Consider the following 16,003-nt stretch of genomic DNA (forward strand, 5'->3'; position numbering starts at 1 on the left):
CCTGTATAATAACATTTAGTTCTCATTAGTTTCTGTCTTCTTTTCTCAACTCTGTGATCTTATAACAGATTGATCCAACGTTTGATCCATCCTTGAATTGCAGACCAGATTTAATTAACTGATTAGTCTGCTGATTGATTCGCAGTTTGACTCACTGTGAATTCAGAGTTCTGGCACAAACATTCTGTTGGAGTTTATTTTTCCTCAGTTCTTGATTTCTGCTCACTGGCCTGTAGTTTGATTCAGAGTCTGGGCTGTTTCTAATTAGAGATCCCAGAATGCTAAAAATCACTGTAAACAGGCATCAGATATACTACACAACTGGAATTATAGAGGTTTAGATTGGCTGAATTACTATGATTGACACAAATATAGTGTGATATAGCAGCATAAAGCAGAGCTCTGTGTCAGATTGTTCTCTACAAACCACAGCCAATGTTTTCGGCTGTAATATCTCACTTCATTGCACAGAGTAATCTCCTCGTATTCTTCTCTGTACTGTGGCGTTAAACCCGGCTGGTTTGTGCTGTGGTAATGAGTGCAGTCACTGGGGTAAACGTTTGATTGGCTGTCTCAGTGAAGGAGTACAGTGGCTGTACGGGTCTCGTATAATTGCTTCGTTATTCTCACAGCCGTAATGCCTTCAGAACCTCTGCTGAATACACAGAATTCCTCTGGGGAATTCCTGTTTCTTCCAGGTGATATTTTGCGATTTATTCCTAGTTTATGTAGCTTGAGTTCTAATTGTTCACACTTAACCTTAGTGGAACAATGTGTGCTAAACTAACTACAAGTACGAACTAAACTACATCAAAGTTGACAGTATTTGCAACACATTTTACTTGTGTAATGTGACGAAGAGTAGAACCCAGAAGAGTGTGGATACTTTTGACATGCTTTAAAACAGACGGATGGACAGATGAATGGATAGACGGATGGGCAGATGGACGGATAGATCGATAGTAAATGGATGGATGGATGATGGATGGATGGATGGATGGATGATAAATGGATAGATGATTGTTGGCTGATGGATAAATAGATAGAAAGATGGATTGATAGATGATTGATGGGTGGATATAATAACATTGGATAGATAGATGATGGATGATAGATAATAAATGGATAGATGATGGTTGGATGATAGATAGGTAGGTAGATAGATAGATAGATAGATAGATAGATAGATAGATAGATAGATAGATAGATAGATAGATAGAATGGATGATAGACGAATGGATGGATGATGGATGGATGGGTGATAGGATAGATGGATGGAATAATGATAGGATGGATGGATGGATGGATGGATGATAGGATAGATGGATGGATGATAGATGATGGATAAATAGATAGGAAGATGGATTGATAGATGATTGATAGATGGATGATAGATGATGGATAAATAGATAGATAGATAGATAGATAGATAGATAGATAGATAGATAGATAGATAGATAGATAGATGGATAGATGGATGGATGGATGATCGGATAGATGAATGGATGATAGATGATGGATAAATAGATAGGAAGATGAATTGATAGATGATGGATAGATGATATATGATGGATATTATGATAGATTGTTCACATTGGACCATCTAGTTATGTATGGATATTATAAGCAATGCAAAGTTGTTTTGATTGCAAAGACTGATGGGAATGTTCTGTCTCCTCCACAGGGAAGGCCGGGAAAAGATGGAATTCCAGGCTATACGGTATGTGTGTACAGTATATTCATGACAGAGCTTTGGCTTCAGCTGTACTGTATGTCTAATATGATAATGTTAGCAGAAAATGAATGCTTTTACTTTAATACCTGCAGCATCTAATAACTTGTGCCAGTGAGTAGTGGATAGCGGTTAGACTCGGATCCGTGCTGGTCTACATTTATCTCTGTCTCACTCGATTTCTTTCTTTCCCGAGCAAATAAAAACCCAACACCAGTCATTAGTCTTGTAAAGTTTTCAATAATAGGACCGCTTACTCACTGCTAATGCTCTCCAGTGTGGATAAAATCCTGCCCATGAGCCATTAAATCATGAATAATGCATGCGATCACTAATTAAATGTCTCCTACAAACAGGGTTTGTAGTTTCGCAAGCCTTGTCACGTTAAACGAAAATTTTTCCATTCTCTGATGCCTTGTCACAACAGAACGCATATCTACGGCAGAACTGTGACACATCGCACTTTTGCACTTTACAGCAGCGAGCAGACACATCAGAGAGCCGCCAACACACAACTCGCATATATACGCCTCTGCCACAGACAGACAAACTGTAAATGCAGCATGCATCTGCAGATCTTAATGAGGTGAGCGAGAAAGAGCAGAGGATGAGTCAGAAGTCAGTTCGCTCGTCGACCATCTTGCTAATGCCCAGGTCAGCTATTTTGTATAGGAGAATGAAAAGGTTTTGAGGTTTAGCTGATTAGCTTGGTCCGGTTTGCCTCTGCTGGTCGATGTCATAACTGCAACATCTGGCAGTAATAATGAAGCATTATGACCAGTGTTATTTTTTTTTTTATATACTGTTATAGAATTTAATAATATTTTTGAAATAGACTTTTGGGATATTCACATTTCATTTAAATATTACTTTTTTTAAGGTTAATATATATTTTTTTAGTTTTAGTCATTTTATTTATGTAACATTACATTACGTACCATTTCTAATTTTAACATTCTAATTTTCTTTTTTTTTAGTAATTTAATCTAATTTAATAATTCAATTTCTTATGTTGTTTTGTTATTATTTTAGATTTATTTTAGAGTTATTATAGTTAACTAAAGTTAACTATAGTTTTAGTAATTTTAATATTAATTTTATTTTCTGTCTGACATGGTGACATTTCTAATTTTAACATTCTAATTTCAATTTTTTTTTTTTTTATTTTTTTTTTTTTTTTTTTTTTAGTAATTCAATCTAATTTAGTGATTCTGTTTCTTGTTGTTTTATGTTATTTCAGATTTATTTTAATTTAGAGTTATTATAGTTAACTAAAGTTAACTATAGTTTTAGTAATTTTTAGTATTAATTTTATTTGCTTAAATTTAATTTCTAATTTTCATTTTTATATTTTTAAATTATTTGAATCTAATTTAGTAATTCAATTTCATAAGTTGTTTTATATTATATTATATTATATTATATTATATTATATTATATTATATTGCATTATATTATATTATATTGTATTATATTATATTATATTATATTATATTATATTATTTATATTTATTTATATTATATTATTTCAGGTCTATTTCAATTTAGAGTTGAAATAAATCTCTAAAGCTAACTTACAGTTTTATTTATTTTATTTTAGTTTTTACTAACTTAATCTAATTTAGTACTTCAATTCCTTATGTTGCTTCATATATTATATTGTTTCCGATTTGTTTCACTTCAGAGTTATTATGGTTAAACTAAAACTAAACACCATTTAAACAATTGCTTTACTTAAAATAAATGTTAAATGAAATAAAAAAAATAAAATATAACTTATTTTAGAAATGTCAATGGATTTTATTTCAGCTAGTGGCCAAGGCATCTTTTTTTTAGTTTATTTTGAAGTACTGAAATAACTCAAACTAAATAAACCTTTATAGACATAATAAAAATGACATAAAATACACAAAAATTACTACTTTAAAACTAAAATGAAAACTGAAAATATACAAATAAAATCTAATTCAAAATATCAACACAAACTATAATAGTATAACAGTGATACTAAAATAGCATTGTTTTTGTTAGTTTTATTTTTAGTTAACTTGCATTTTATTTGTTTAACTTGATTGGCTCAAGGAGAACGGATGCTGGATTTTAAACCATAATTTTTCAACGAACGGTTCACCTTTTCCCCCTTTTATACTGTCTCTGGATAAGTCAAGGTTCAAATGGGTGTGGATCATCTGGAGGAAGTTCACTGGCCTTATTTTCACTTTCATTCACGTCACTGTCTTCTCAAATGGCACGACTACGTGTTTGCGGTGTTGGACCACTCTGAGATTTTCTCTATTTTCTTTTCTTTTTCCCCTCCCTGTTTCGTTCATGGATGGCCGTCTGTCTCTTTCAGTGGTGCAACAGTGCCATCTAGCAGGAAGGAAGTTTCTCGGTCCTCTCCGTTTCATACTTTTCCATCTCTTTTATGGCAGGGGCTGAGGGAAACACAATTCAGTGGGCACAGTGATGGCTTTAAGCTCTCCTCATCAGGAGCCTGGGAATAGAGAGGAGGAGAGAGAGTGTTCGACATTGATGGGGGTGTGGATGAAAGCAGATGGTTGAGGATGCTTTCACAAAGTGCCGGCCGCTTTAGAAATGCAGGCTAGATTGCATTTCTTTTTTGCTCGGCTGCTGTAATCCAGCAGGAGAATTTGATACCGAGATGTTCCCCGAGGAGCTAGTGGGAGCCATGATGCGAGAGAGGAGCAGAGATAGATGGGAAAGCGAGGGGAGGGAGGAATGCAAGAGTGGTTTTGGAGTACAATGAGAGGTGTTTCTCTACAGAGCCCTCTCAGAGGAGATGGAGAGGGAGGTAGAAGAGAAAGAGAGATCCAGAGGTTCACGGCTTTGATGAGTTTGGGGAGAAAATGGTCATTTGTAAATCCTCCGAGCTTTTTCGCTCTGCTCTCTGCTGAATAACTGGAAAAGTTGGCCCATTAAAGCAGCCAAATAATTTCATTCCTCTAATGCGGCTTGGGAGCGGTCTATGAAAAATAGTGCAGCTTAGCCGTCTATATTGAATTAGTTGTTTAGTTGTTCCAAAAATTATTCCTTAAAAATAATAATAAAATATAAAATATATAAATAAGAAAATATGGTTACTTGTGTGTGTGTGTGTGTGTGTATATGTTCGTATATACTTTTATGCTTTTTTTCCCTTCATTTCTCAGATTTGTCTTTTATGTATTTTCACAGGGAGCCACAGGCAGACCTGGAGACAGAGGTACTAAAGGAGAACGGGTGAGATTTCATATTTCGTTTTGATTGATTACATACACTATAAAAGGGTCAGTGTGATAATCAATGTCACTGTTGTGTAAACAGCATGAAAGAAACCATTTTGTTATTGTGACAAGAAAGCTATAAAAGGAGAAAATAGAAAGAAGAAAGCATATCATTAAACATATAAATAATTAAAAATAATAATAATAATAATAATAAAATGTGTTGCTCTATTAATGACTACAAATCTCTAATCTCCATGTAATTGGTTTTGATTATTTATATGGTGCATTGAATATAATATAGCCATATGCTATTATCAATTGAAGTTGCAGGAGGTCACAATAGTCAGCTTGTGTTGTTTAGATTCTGTTATTTATATTCTGGTGTTGCCTTTGCAGGGAGATACAGGGATTCCAGGAGAGAGAGGAGTACAGGGAGAAAGAGGCAAACCTGGAGAAAAAGGGGGCATTGGTCCTCAGGGGCAGCCTGGACAGAAAGGAGAACCAGGCACACCTGGATCTTTAACAACACCAGGAACTGTCAGTCTGTTGGTATGTAAATAATCCTACAGATACAAGCCATAGAGAGATAATGTAGTATCTGTTAAACTGTTCTAAAAGGCTTTCCATTTTGACTTCACACATTAATACTGGTAATATTAATAATTTCATACATTATTAAAATCTTGATATTGTGTGTATTAAATGTTTATGTATTAAATATTTATTTAAATATTTGTTTAAATAAAATTTGTATATAATTTGTTGAAAGAACGGTTTGGTTTAAAAAAATAATTACAATTTATCTGACTACTATTTCATAAATTCATATGTCAGGCTTTACAGGGTTAAAGAACATTCACACCAACAGAGATTTACAGCAATAAAGCAACTGGCAATCATTGGTTTGCAATGCCAGCTGACGGTTAAAGCAATTTGAAACAACATCAGCAGTACATGAGCATACAGTACAGTACAGCCCATTTGAGATCAGATTTTCAGGAGCACAGCCAGTGGCACAGCCAATCAAATAAACCATATAGGGCCTTCAGCAGCATGAACACCCACTACAATCAACTGTACAGCCACTCGATAACCTCCAGCAATAAAATCACTGTCAGCGTGAACCCTTTCCAGATTACAGTGACTGCATACTCCTCTGGAGGTGGAGCACATCTTTGACCTCCGTAAAAGATCCAGTTGCTGGCTTTCTCCCAATCTGTACCAGCCTCCTGGCCCCCGTCCCGAATCCATAACCGCAGGTCACCCCACACTATTCAGAGGCCAACCGTCATTGATTGCTTTGTTGTGCATAATACACGCGTGAACACTTTAGAATAAATAATTAGGAGCTCTGCATAACAATAATTACCCACACGTGTTCGCAAACCCATCAGCCTCTGAAAAGCACAGTCTGCAGCAATGAGCTGCTCGCTGCGAGGCCTATATCCAACGCTCTCGCTCCCAATCAAACAAACTCACAGCCATGTCACTCAGGAGGGGACCATTACGAGTGTATTGTGTGTGTCACAGGGGTGGAAGGATATAGTAGCGGCAGGAGCGCTACGCAACTCCACCTCTAAACCACATATACAGACAGGACTACAAACATAAAAGGGATAGTTCACTCAAAAACGTTCTGTCATCATTTACCAACCCTCAAGTTGTTCCAAACCTAAAACTATAACTTTCTTTTTTCTTTTGAACACAAACTTTTATAGTATGGAAGTCAATGGCTATCATCAACTGTTTGGGTGAACTAGCCCTTAATGCTCTTTGAAGGAGTTGATAGAGTTTAAAAGGGATATTTTACCCCCAAAATGAAATCATGTTGTTCCAGTATGACAGACTTTCTTCTGTTGGACACAGTAGCTGAACTGTTTGGGTGAACTAGCCCTTAATGCTCTTTGAAGGATGACAGTTTTTTATGGAGTTGATAGATCTTTTAATAAAAATTGCATAAAAATAATCTTTATATGCTTCTATTCATGATTTTAGGGTCAGTAAAAAATGAATTAAACATTTTATTCACCAAGGATACATTAAATTGGTCAACAGTGACAGTAAAGACATTTATAATGTTGCAAAAGACATGTTTTTTTTTTTTGTTTGTTTTTTGTTTTTTTTTTAATACTGTTTTTTTTTTTTGTTTGTTTTTTTAAATAATTCTGTTCATTTAAACTTTATATTCATCAATGAATTCTGGAAATATAAAGCAGCGTGATTGTTTTCAACACTGAAAATAAAAAAAAATATCTTTCTTTAGCACCAAATCAGCCAATTAAGAATGATTTCTGAAGGATGATGTGACACTGAAGATTGATTTTTGAACAAATAAAGTGCAGCCTTGGTGAGTTATAAGAGTATTCTTTTTTTATGTTAACAAATCTTGCCAACTCAAACTTTTTAAAGGTAGTGTACGACAACTTTCTGTGAGGAACCGACTAAATTTTGAGTTATGGTCATTAATTATTTTGTGAAGTGGATAAACTGAATCATTGAAAAGATCTGACTCAAAAGTACCTTTTATTTCATGAATCAAACATCACAGCTTCCTCAAAGATTTATGAAAGTGCCAAGATGAGCGGTGCAGGGTTTTTTTTTTTCTCAGTGAATAACAACTTTAATAGTTTACACACAGAAAATGATGCTAGACTCACCAAGACCATCTCAAAGCAACTATTAGGACTTTTTGTTCCAAGTTTAATGACGTGCTTCTAAGTGATCACGGAAACCAAGGCGGCAGAAAGCGCACTTTTTGTTTTCTTTATTTTACAAAAGCACAAAGTTTTGTTGTTATTATGTGTGTATACAAATAAAAGTAGACCCTTTACAGATTTGAATGATGTATTGCTGTTTTCTGTACGATCAAACCTTACAAAGTAATCCAAGTTCCTTTAGGGGATTTAAAAAAAATGCAACAAAACGTGCTGGCTCGTTTGTCGACCCCAGAGGGTTTAATGCATGCGATCATTCGCTTTCACTTTTTCTGTACATTTTTCACTGTGTTGCTACCTAGCAACCTTGTAAAGTTGCCCTTCCGTGACACTGTCTGCAGAGCTTTTCATGGGGATGTCAAATTGGCAAATAACGCTCGTGTTATTAGGTATGTTAAGGCTTTGACACAAGTAATATTAAAGGGCTTTTAGACTGATCGCTGAATCTCCACACTCTGAATATGCATTAGCCCATTTCCTTTTAACCCTCCACAAGTGTTCAGGTGAGGGATGTGAGGATGCTGCGCTTGCAGCCCGAGGCACAGAGCGTCGCAGGTGCCTCTGAGCGTTTGACAGAATGGCCTTGAACTGTGAAAGGTGTGTTTTTGAATAGAAGGAAGCGTTTGTTTTCCTACGAGATGTTCTTCAAAATTCCGGCCTCCTCCTGTGCAGAGCAGTGATCATGAACGGCAAGATGCTTTGAGGAGAGATGGTGATTACGCCATTATGTGTCATCCATCCCTTTATCTCGGAGAACGCCAACATTTCACAGCATGAATAAAACATGAATTGCTGCAATTTTGTAGCTGCACTTTTTAATCTGCAAATCATGTTGTGCTGATGTTTGTTTTCCCTCTCTGCCTTCTTTTTTTCCCCTTTCATTTCTTCTTGCAGGGTGATACAGCTGCCTTGGAGGAAATTAAAACATTCATCCGGAATGAAGTATTGCGTGTATTTAAAGGTACATCATCTGCCACTGCTGAGATGTTTTGTTGTGGTCTCCACCGGTAGATGAGGATTTTTTTTTTTAGCTTTCAGTTTTTTTCTTTATGTGTGACAGGAACTTTGTAAGACATTTAAAAGACAACCATCAGCACTAAGTGTATTGCAAATAAGCTCTTTACCAGGGGACTCCAAAAATAAGAACAGTTTAATATTAAGTGTAGTGACTTCTAATGTGTTTCCAGCTTGTGTTTTATTGTCCACTACCACAAAAAAATGACCTTAAACTTTTTTTTATGTGTATTGTGTTTTATTGTTTTTTTTTTTTGTTTTTTTTTGTCCTTAACAGTATTGCAAATTAGCTCTTTACCAAAGGGCCTCAAAAATCAGAACATTTTTATTTTATTAAACTTAGGGACAAATTAAAATCTTGTTAACTGACAGCTCTGTTCTGACATTATTTTTAATTATTTTATTATTCCATTTGTTTTTTTTTTTGTTTTGTTTTTTTTGCAAACTGCGGGATAAATTAGAATTTTGTTAACTAACAGTTATATATACAATAGTAGTGTAATTCACATTCTTAATTCTGCTTTTTTCAGAGAGGTTTACAGACAGTCATGCTTTGCTACAGAAGACACCAGCAGCTATATTAGCCGCACAGGATCGACAAGGCCCCCCAGGACCACCTGGTAATGATGGCTCCCCAGGACCACCCGGAGAGCCAGGACCTCCAGGTCCCCAAGGTAGGAGCCAAAACCCAAAAGACTAAACATGTTACGGACCTCTTTACGCTGCTCCTATGATGGTCTCGGCTCACACAAAAACCCAGATGCATAAGACTGTGATTATTTATATGACTCATGTTTCCCCAGTATTACGTTTTTTTGCTTGCTTCTCAAGGATTCCAATTTTTTTTCTCTCTCTCTCTCTCTCTCTCTCTCTCTCTCTCGGTGGAAAATAGTGTTTATGTGTATGTATTTTTAATTAGCTATACTGCATCAGTTGCTTCTCAGATTGTTAATTGAATTACACTGAACTGAGTGGGTTAAGTCATTTTGCTCTTTAGGCCAAGTCAAGCTCTAACCTCAAGTTCAAAGTAACCTAGCTCAGAAAACTAGAAAATGAGCAAGACGGTCCTCACTAAAGGAAAGCAAAAATGTCCGTTGACTGCGATATCTGGTGTAAGGCGTTCACAGGAATCTTGCTAGCTACGTCAGACAAGAAATAAAGCAGATAGCTGCATGACAAAGTAGCATATGGTGCCGAGAGCCTGGCGGGACATATGAAGACAGATGAAGAACCGACCCAGAATAGGAGAATGTAATATCGCCCTGGACAGACTTGTGAGAGCAAGAAAGATAAAGAGAAGAAGTGAGCAGATGGAAAAAGCCATGCAATATCTCACTTTGTTGGATTAAGCCCAGCCAAAAAAAAAAAAAAAAGGAAGGGGAGTGAGAAAATAAGCAATTCTGAACATTCATCAAAGACTGGCAACTAATGTACTGCTCCTCTAGCGTTTCTCATCAGTAATGACTTGCAGTTTGGTTCTGCTGCTTCTGAGTTCTTATGATGTTTTTCAAGATATAAGACTGTTGTGTACATTTGAACTCTAATAAGTGACGTTCATGCAAAGAAAACATACTTTGAGTGTGTATACATATGTTATGTTGTGAACATTGTATTATTGATGTCCAGATTGTGTTGATGCATTTTTAACAGCAGGCGAAGCTCTGAAAAGCCACTTTGTATCACTTTACTGTGTTTTTTTTTTTGTTGTTGTTGTGTTGCTTTGGAGATTGCTGGAGAGGAACATTTCTCCATAATGCGAGGTATCAGGAGGAAATTAAAAACAGGACTTTTAAACTCCTGCTTAGTCAGAAATCCAGCAGTTTTTGTTTTTTTTAATTTGTCATATGTTGATGACGGAGTTTGCGGGTAACATTTCCTAATTATTTTTCGTCATCCTCCGCTAGAGTCTGTCCTCCTTTGGAATCCTCAATTAAACCACTTTTTTTTCACGTGATATGCTAAAATGAAGAAAAATATCTCTGCAGTCTCGGTCGCTTTACACATCTGAGTCACATTAATTCCACTCGGGGTCAGTTTTCTTGCAAGTTAAACTAAATGAGAATGGTCAACGTTAATACGTCTTTGTATCCTCTCTTGTGACCCGAAAGAGGTGGTTTTGCTTGAAAACGCTTCCAAATGCTGGTCTTGAATTTAAATGCTTTTGCTTTGTGATTTTTGTGCCGTTTAGCTTTGCTTATTAATTTTTATTTAAAGTGTTCTTAAAATTAAATGATTTACTGTATCAAGTTTGATGTTTCTCGTGCAATTTGAGAGTCATATAACATCATAACATCTAAAACTACTTATGCAACTATTTAACGCAGTGTAATCAGCCATGCTTTTGTGTAACAATTTTTTGGGGATAACATTTTTTAATCCCTTTGTAACTTTTTTTGTATTTAAATCTTCTAGGGTGATGAAATCCTCTAACTTGGTTTCATTAAAATGTATGCAATTCATATTTTAAACTATATTTTACTGCATGTCAAGAACATACCCAGTTATACTTCTTATGCTGTGTGTGCAATATTATATGAATGTCAAATAATGTCATTTTATGCAGAGAAATGTACCAGGAATTTAATAATCTCAATACAACATTTTTAAAGATTTTTTTTACATTTGCTACTGGTTTCTATGAGCAAATCTGCTAATTTTATGGAAGTGCAAAGCCGTTTTAAGAGTTATTAAATGTAAATATATTTCTATGTAATATTTCATGCTTTCATTCTCATTTTTCTTCCTCCACAAGGTTTAGTCTTTTTTTCTGAGTATGAAAAATTATTTAAATGTAAGATCTTAGAAAGATGACAGTTTGTAGATGTTGCTGCATTTGGCTAGTATTGTATTGCAGCTCCCCCTGCCGCTTTTTTTGTATCCTGTTATAACTGTGCAGTATGAACTCCCCCTCAAGCAGGGGTGGTAATGCAGCGATTGTGAGTGGCCACAGGAAGCCATGATGTGATGTGATGCCGCAGGTAGAGTGCCATCTGTCTGTGGAATGCCATTGCATTGGATGAATGCATCTGAAGGTGTCCGGACACACTTTATTTAGTTTGTCGGTTAGTGTGTTTGTTTGTGTAAGTTGCACATGCAAAAACTGGTACTGGTGACACTGTCAATTACTGCATTATTTGGCATCTCTTGGGTATTTTCTTGTTTATTAACTGATACAGTGTTTCTCTTAAAGGCTAGACTCGGTCTGCCTCAGAGGAAACACATCACTAATGCATGTGTATTTTGACTGGAGGCAGTTTTCTGCATGCCATTATAAAGATTGGTTTCTTACTGAGTGTGTGAAAACAAGACTAAAAGATCCGCATCAGCTAATGTGTTTTTGTTTGTTCGTTTGCCTGCCCGCTGCGTGTGACAAGCTGTCCAGCACTGTCAGCATTTGTGGTACTCCTTAAATACTTTAAAAGCGTGTTTCTGATAGATGGATTTGTCATTACTCCTGAAGGGCTTAGAGAACTGTTCTGAAGGATCTGAGACTAGTGTAAAACGGCAGATTTGGACAGGGCCTTACAGTATGTACCATTTCCACCTGGTACTTTTTTGAAGGCCACACTTTTATGGAAATGCAAAGTCTGAGATCTGAATCTGGAAACCGATAAGATAAAGTACAAGTACTAATTAAATAGTGTAGTGATGCAAAATTCTGCCTGTTCGTAAAAGGTGGTAATAATGGAATACAGTACAAAGAATTATAATAAAGTCATTATACGACCATCACTCTCTCCCTTCTCATAATCACTCCTGCCTGCATAGATTTTTATAAAGGATGATATATGTTCTGTATATCTGACATGTGTTTTTGTGTGTTTTACCCCTGCAGGGTATCGAGGGCAGAAAGGGGAACGAGGTCAAATGGGATTAGGACTTCCAGGAGCTCCAGGCCCCACTGGCCCACCAGGTGACGTGCATTTTATATACCGCAGAAAATAATTTTGATTATGTATGTTTTTTGTTGTTGGTGGTGGTGTTTGTTTTTTGAAAACAAATACAAATTAATTAAATTGATAAAAATTTTTTTTTGTTGGTGGTTTTTTTGTTTTTTGTGGTGGTGTTTGTTTTTTGAAAACAAATACAATTCAACTTTTTTCACAACTGAAACACAACTGTTTTCGACATTGATAATAATAAGACATGTTTCTTAAGTTCCAAATCATTACATTAAAATGATTTCTGAAGGTTCATGTGACACTAAAGACTAGAGTAATGGAAATGAAAATTCAGCTTTGCCATCACTAGAATAAATTACATTTTATAATATATTCAATGTATGTTTTTTGTTGTTGGTGGTGGTGTTTGTTTTTTGAAAACAAATACAAATTAATTAAATTGATAAAAACAGCTATTTTGTGTTGTTATGTTAATTTCAAAAACATTTAAAAAATCTCATCATCCCCAAACTTTTGAACTTAACTTTACTTTACGTCCTTTGTAAACTTTTCATGGTGTCTTTGCTTATAGGTTTCCATAGAATAGCTTTGTTTTTACAAAATGAGGAGTAAATTGAATTATTTTTGGACAGCATGCCTCAGATACTACCACTGGACCTTAAGATGTATTTAACCCAGAACATTCCTTTAATACATGAGCCGTGACACCACGTAATGAGTAGAGATCATTAAAAAAACTAAGGGTCTTGTTGTTGGTTATTGCTTTTAAGAGTGAGAGGTACATTATCTGTTATATAATAGCATGTGTTTTTTGAATGGAGAAGATTGACAGGCTAGATCAAACTCATGTAGAACTATAGAAAGAAAAAAAAATCCTTGCTTTGTGTTTTTGCTGGGGTCTAGAAAGGCTTGTAAATACATTTCTGTGATGGCCGTTCTTTGCACTTTTCACATTCTTGAAATCTGCAACACACAGATAAAAGCAATTATTTAAATTGGTGCTTTAATGTTTTACTTTTTAAAAGCACAGGCAGATAATGGCACCAAACTAAACTAATGACTACGGCACTCTTTAATGAACGGCTCTTTTATAGAGGTACAAAGTGCTCGCTGATTGTTCTTCAAATGAAAAAAATACAAAAGAGACTTTAACTGGGGGTTCTTTATAATTGCACGGCACACTGCATTGATCTCCCTATTTCTCTCATCCTCTGCAGTTAAAGGGTAACAAGCCCATAAAAAGAAGTTTTATTGTGTTTATATACTGCACTATTTTGTCGTGATCACTCTACAGTAAAAGTGTCTTTAAATAACAGTATTTACAAATTATCACTATTATTACTGCTCATATAAATCACCAGAAATCCAGCAACTGCATAGCAACACCTCAGTAACATGTTTTGAAAAATTGAGTTTATTCTGTTCTTGATTGTCTACAGGCTCACCCGGAATAGGAATCCAGGGTCCCAAAGGTGCTCCGGGGCCAGAGGGAAGATGTAACCCCAGTGACTGCTTCCATCCTTACGCCAGACGGGACGGGTAGAATCTGACGCATCCTCATCAAAACCCCATTCGATCCTGGAAACCTGTGAAGCAGCTCATCTACACAAGCATTAAATCCTGTTGAAACAAACACAGGATCCCTGCTGGAGGAGAAGAAACACACAAACGTCATCCACACAGAGCAGCCATTTCTGGTGATGTCATTTCATCATTTATCTCCGTTTCATTTCCCATATTTGTGACCAATGCATTTACTCATTTCAAATCTCATCATTACACTAATCACACCGGACAGGCGTCATGGCAGATGCAGGTGGAATGAGAATTTATATTTGCTTATTTTCTTCAAGCTGTTGTGAAGTTGAGTTTTGATTCAATTGTGATGGCTCTATGCAATCTAAAATAGAGTATGTTAACAAATATTAAGCTAATGTAAATAACAGACATGTAATTTTGAAAAATATTTAAATAAGTGTACTTTCCAGCCCTTGCTTGAGAAGGGAGTTATTGTCATGATTATCACCTCAGACGCATGTGAGACCACTAGTAAAATTATGAACAATTAAATATTTCAATTTAATATTTTATAGTAAATAAATTATAAAATAATATTACATTTTCATTTATTGTTTCGTACTGTAGTATTTATTCTATTATTTAATAATTATAAATAAATATATTCAAAAATATTTTTAATTAAAAATTGTAATCAGCATAACTCAAGTCGAAAAAATTCTAAAGACAAATTAAATTGCAAAATATTTCTTAATCGTTTCTTGTTCATTTAATCTTCCATGTTCTATAGATTTTGAATCCCAGATCTACAAAGTAGTATCAGAATTTTGTTAAGTTTTGATCAAACACAGCAACGAATGATGAAAGAAATAATTGTATTGGTTTTGCTGTGTTGGCCAGTGCTGGTGAGGTGAAAACTGTTCATGATATTAATAAGCTTTAATTGTTTACAGGAAAATAAGACCGTTTAAACACCTTCATACTGGTGTTGTATGTACTGTATATTTTGTTGTGTACCTGGTTTGTTTTTCCAAAGAAAAGATGTGGAGTGCTTTTTATTTGCATTTGAATATATTTATCTCTGATTTCTTTTGCTTTGTATGGAAAGCGTCCATCCATGTTACTTGAATATTTTTTGTAAGACGACGTCTTTGTCAATTTCATATTCACAGTTTAACAAATGGCAAACCAGTAAACATCAAACTTTGTATGTTTTACTTTTCATGGGCAGCAATGTGTCTTAAGACCATGTTTCTGTGTAATTTAGTTCTTTATTTATTTGTGTACAATTTGAGGATTGCAGTCTGGATTGAGTTTTTATTTATTTTATAGATATCTGTAATATCTTGATCCAGCATCAGTAAGATGAGATTTACTGAAGGGCGCATACGAGTCATTGAATCTTTTGACTTCATCCATCTGGCTCTGTTGTGAAGATGAAGGTTGCTGGAGTCATGTGGGCGGATGACAGTTTGTGACGTGGTGCGTTTCTGCTGCTTTCTCTTTTTCATCTCAGTCTTCCCAGTCTCCTCCATTACAGCTTTCTCTCTTTCCTTCCTTTCCCCCAGGGTTTTTAGACCAAGTAAAGAAGTAAAACAAGTAAATAAATTGAATGAGACACAGTATGTCAATATCGTTTTGTATTAGCAATGTTTCAAAGTTCGCCAATACAACTTTTAACAGATCTGCATGATTTTTTTTAATTCATTTTACAAAAACAAGCAAACAAACAAAAGCTTTTGGCTTGAATACCTCTGCTACTGAATATTTGACTTTATCTTCTGATCACACTGCAGAAAGTGCTGTTCTTTCTAAGTATTTTTGTTGGGATTTCCAGTGCAAATGTCTAAAGATCATTTACAGTACTTGACAAGCGAAATTACATCAAATAAGAAG

The 16,003-nt window shown here is 35.2% G+C and overlaps 1 protein-coding gene across 1 annotated transcript in view; it reads left to right on the plus strand.

The window, feature by feature from the left end:
- Nucleotides 1-15,142, plus strand: part of LOC109082129 (collagen alpha-1(XIX) chain-like) — a 125,133-nt gene extending 109,991 nt beyond the window's left edge. The window contains exons 24-30 of the mRNA XM_042737391.1: nt 1,685-1,720; nt 4,928-4,972; nt 5,356-5,508; nt 8,568-8,634; nt 9,218-9,361; nt 12,523-12,600; nt 14,029-15,142. Coding sequence (XP_042593325.1) covers nt 1,685-1,720; nt 4,928-4,972; nt 5,356-5,508; nt 8,568-8,634; nt 9,218-9,361; nt 12,523-12,600; nt 14,029-14,132 — 627 coding nt within the window. The 3' untranslated portion in view covers nt 14,133-15,142. The remainder of the gene's footprint in view (nt 1-1,684; nt 1,721-4,927; nt 4,973-5,355; nt 5,509-8,567; nt 8,635-9,217; nt 9,362-12,522; nt 12,601-14,028) is intronic.
- The last annotated feature ends 861 nt before the right edge of the window (nt 15,143-16,003 follow it).

The sequence above is a fragment of the Cyprinus carpio genome, chromosome B13, assembly GCF_018340385.1.
Source record: "Cyprinus carpio isolate SPL01 chromosome B13, ASM1834038v1, whole genome shotgun sequence".
Taxonomy (NCBI): domain Eukaryota; kingdom Metazoa; phylum Chordata; class Actinopteri; order Cypriniformes; family Cyprinidae; genus Cyprinus; species Cyprinus carpio.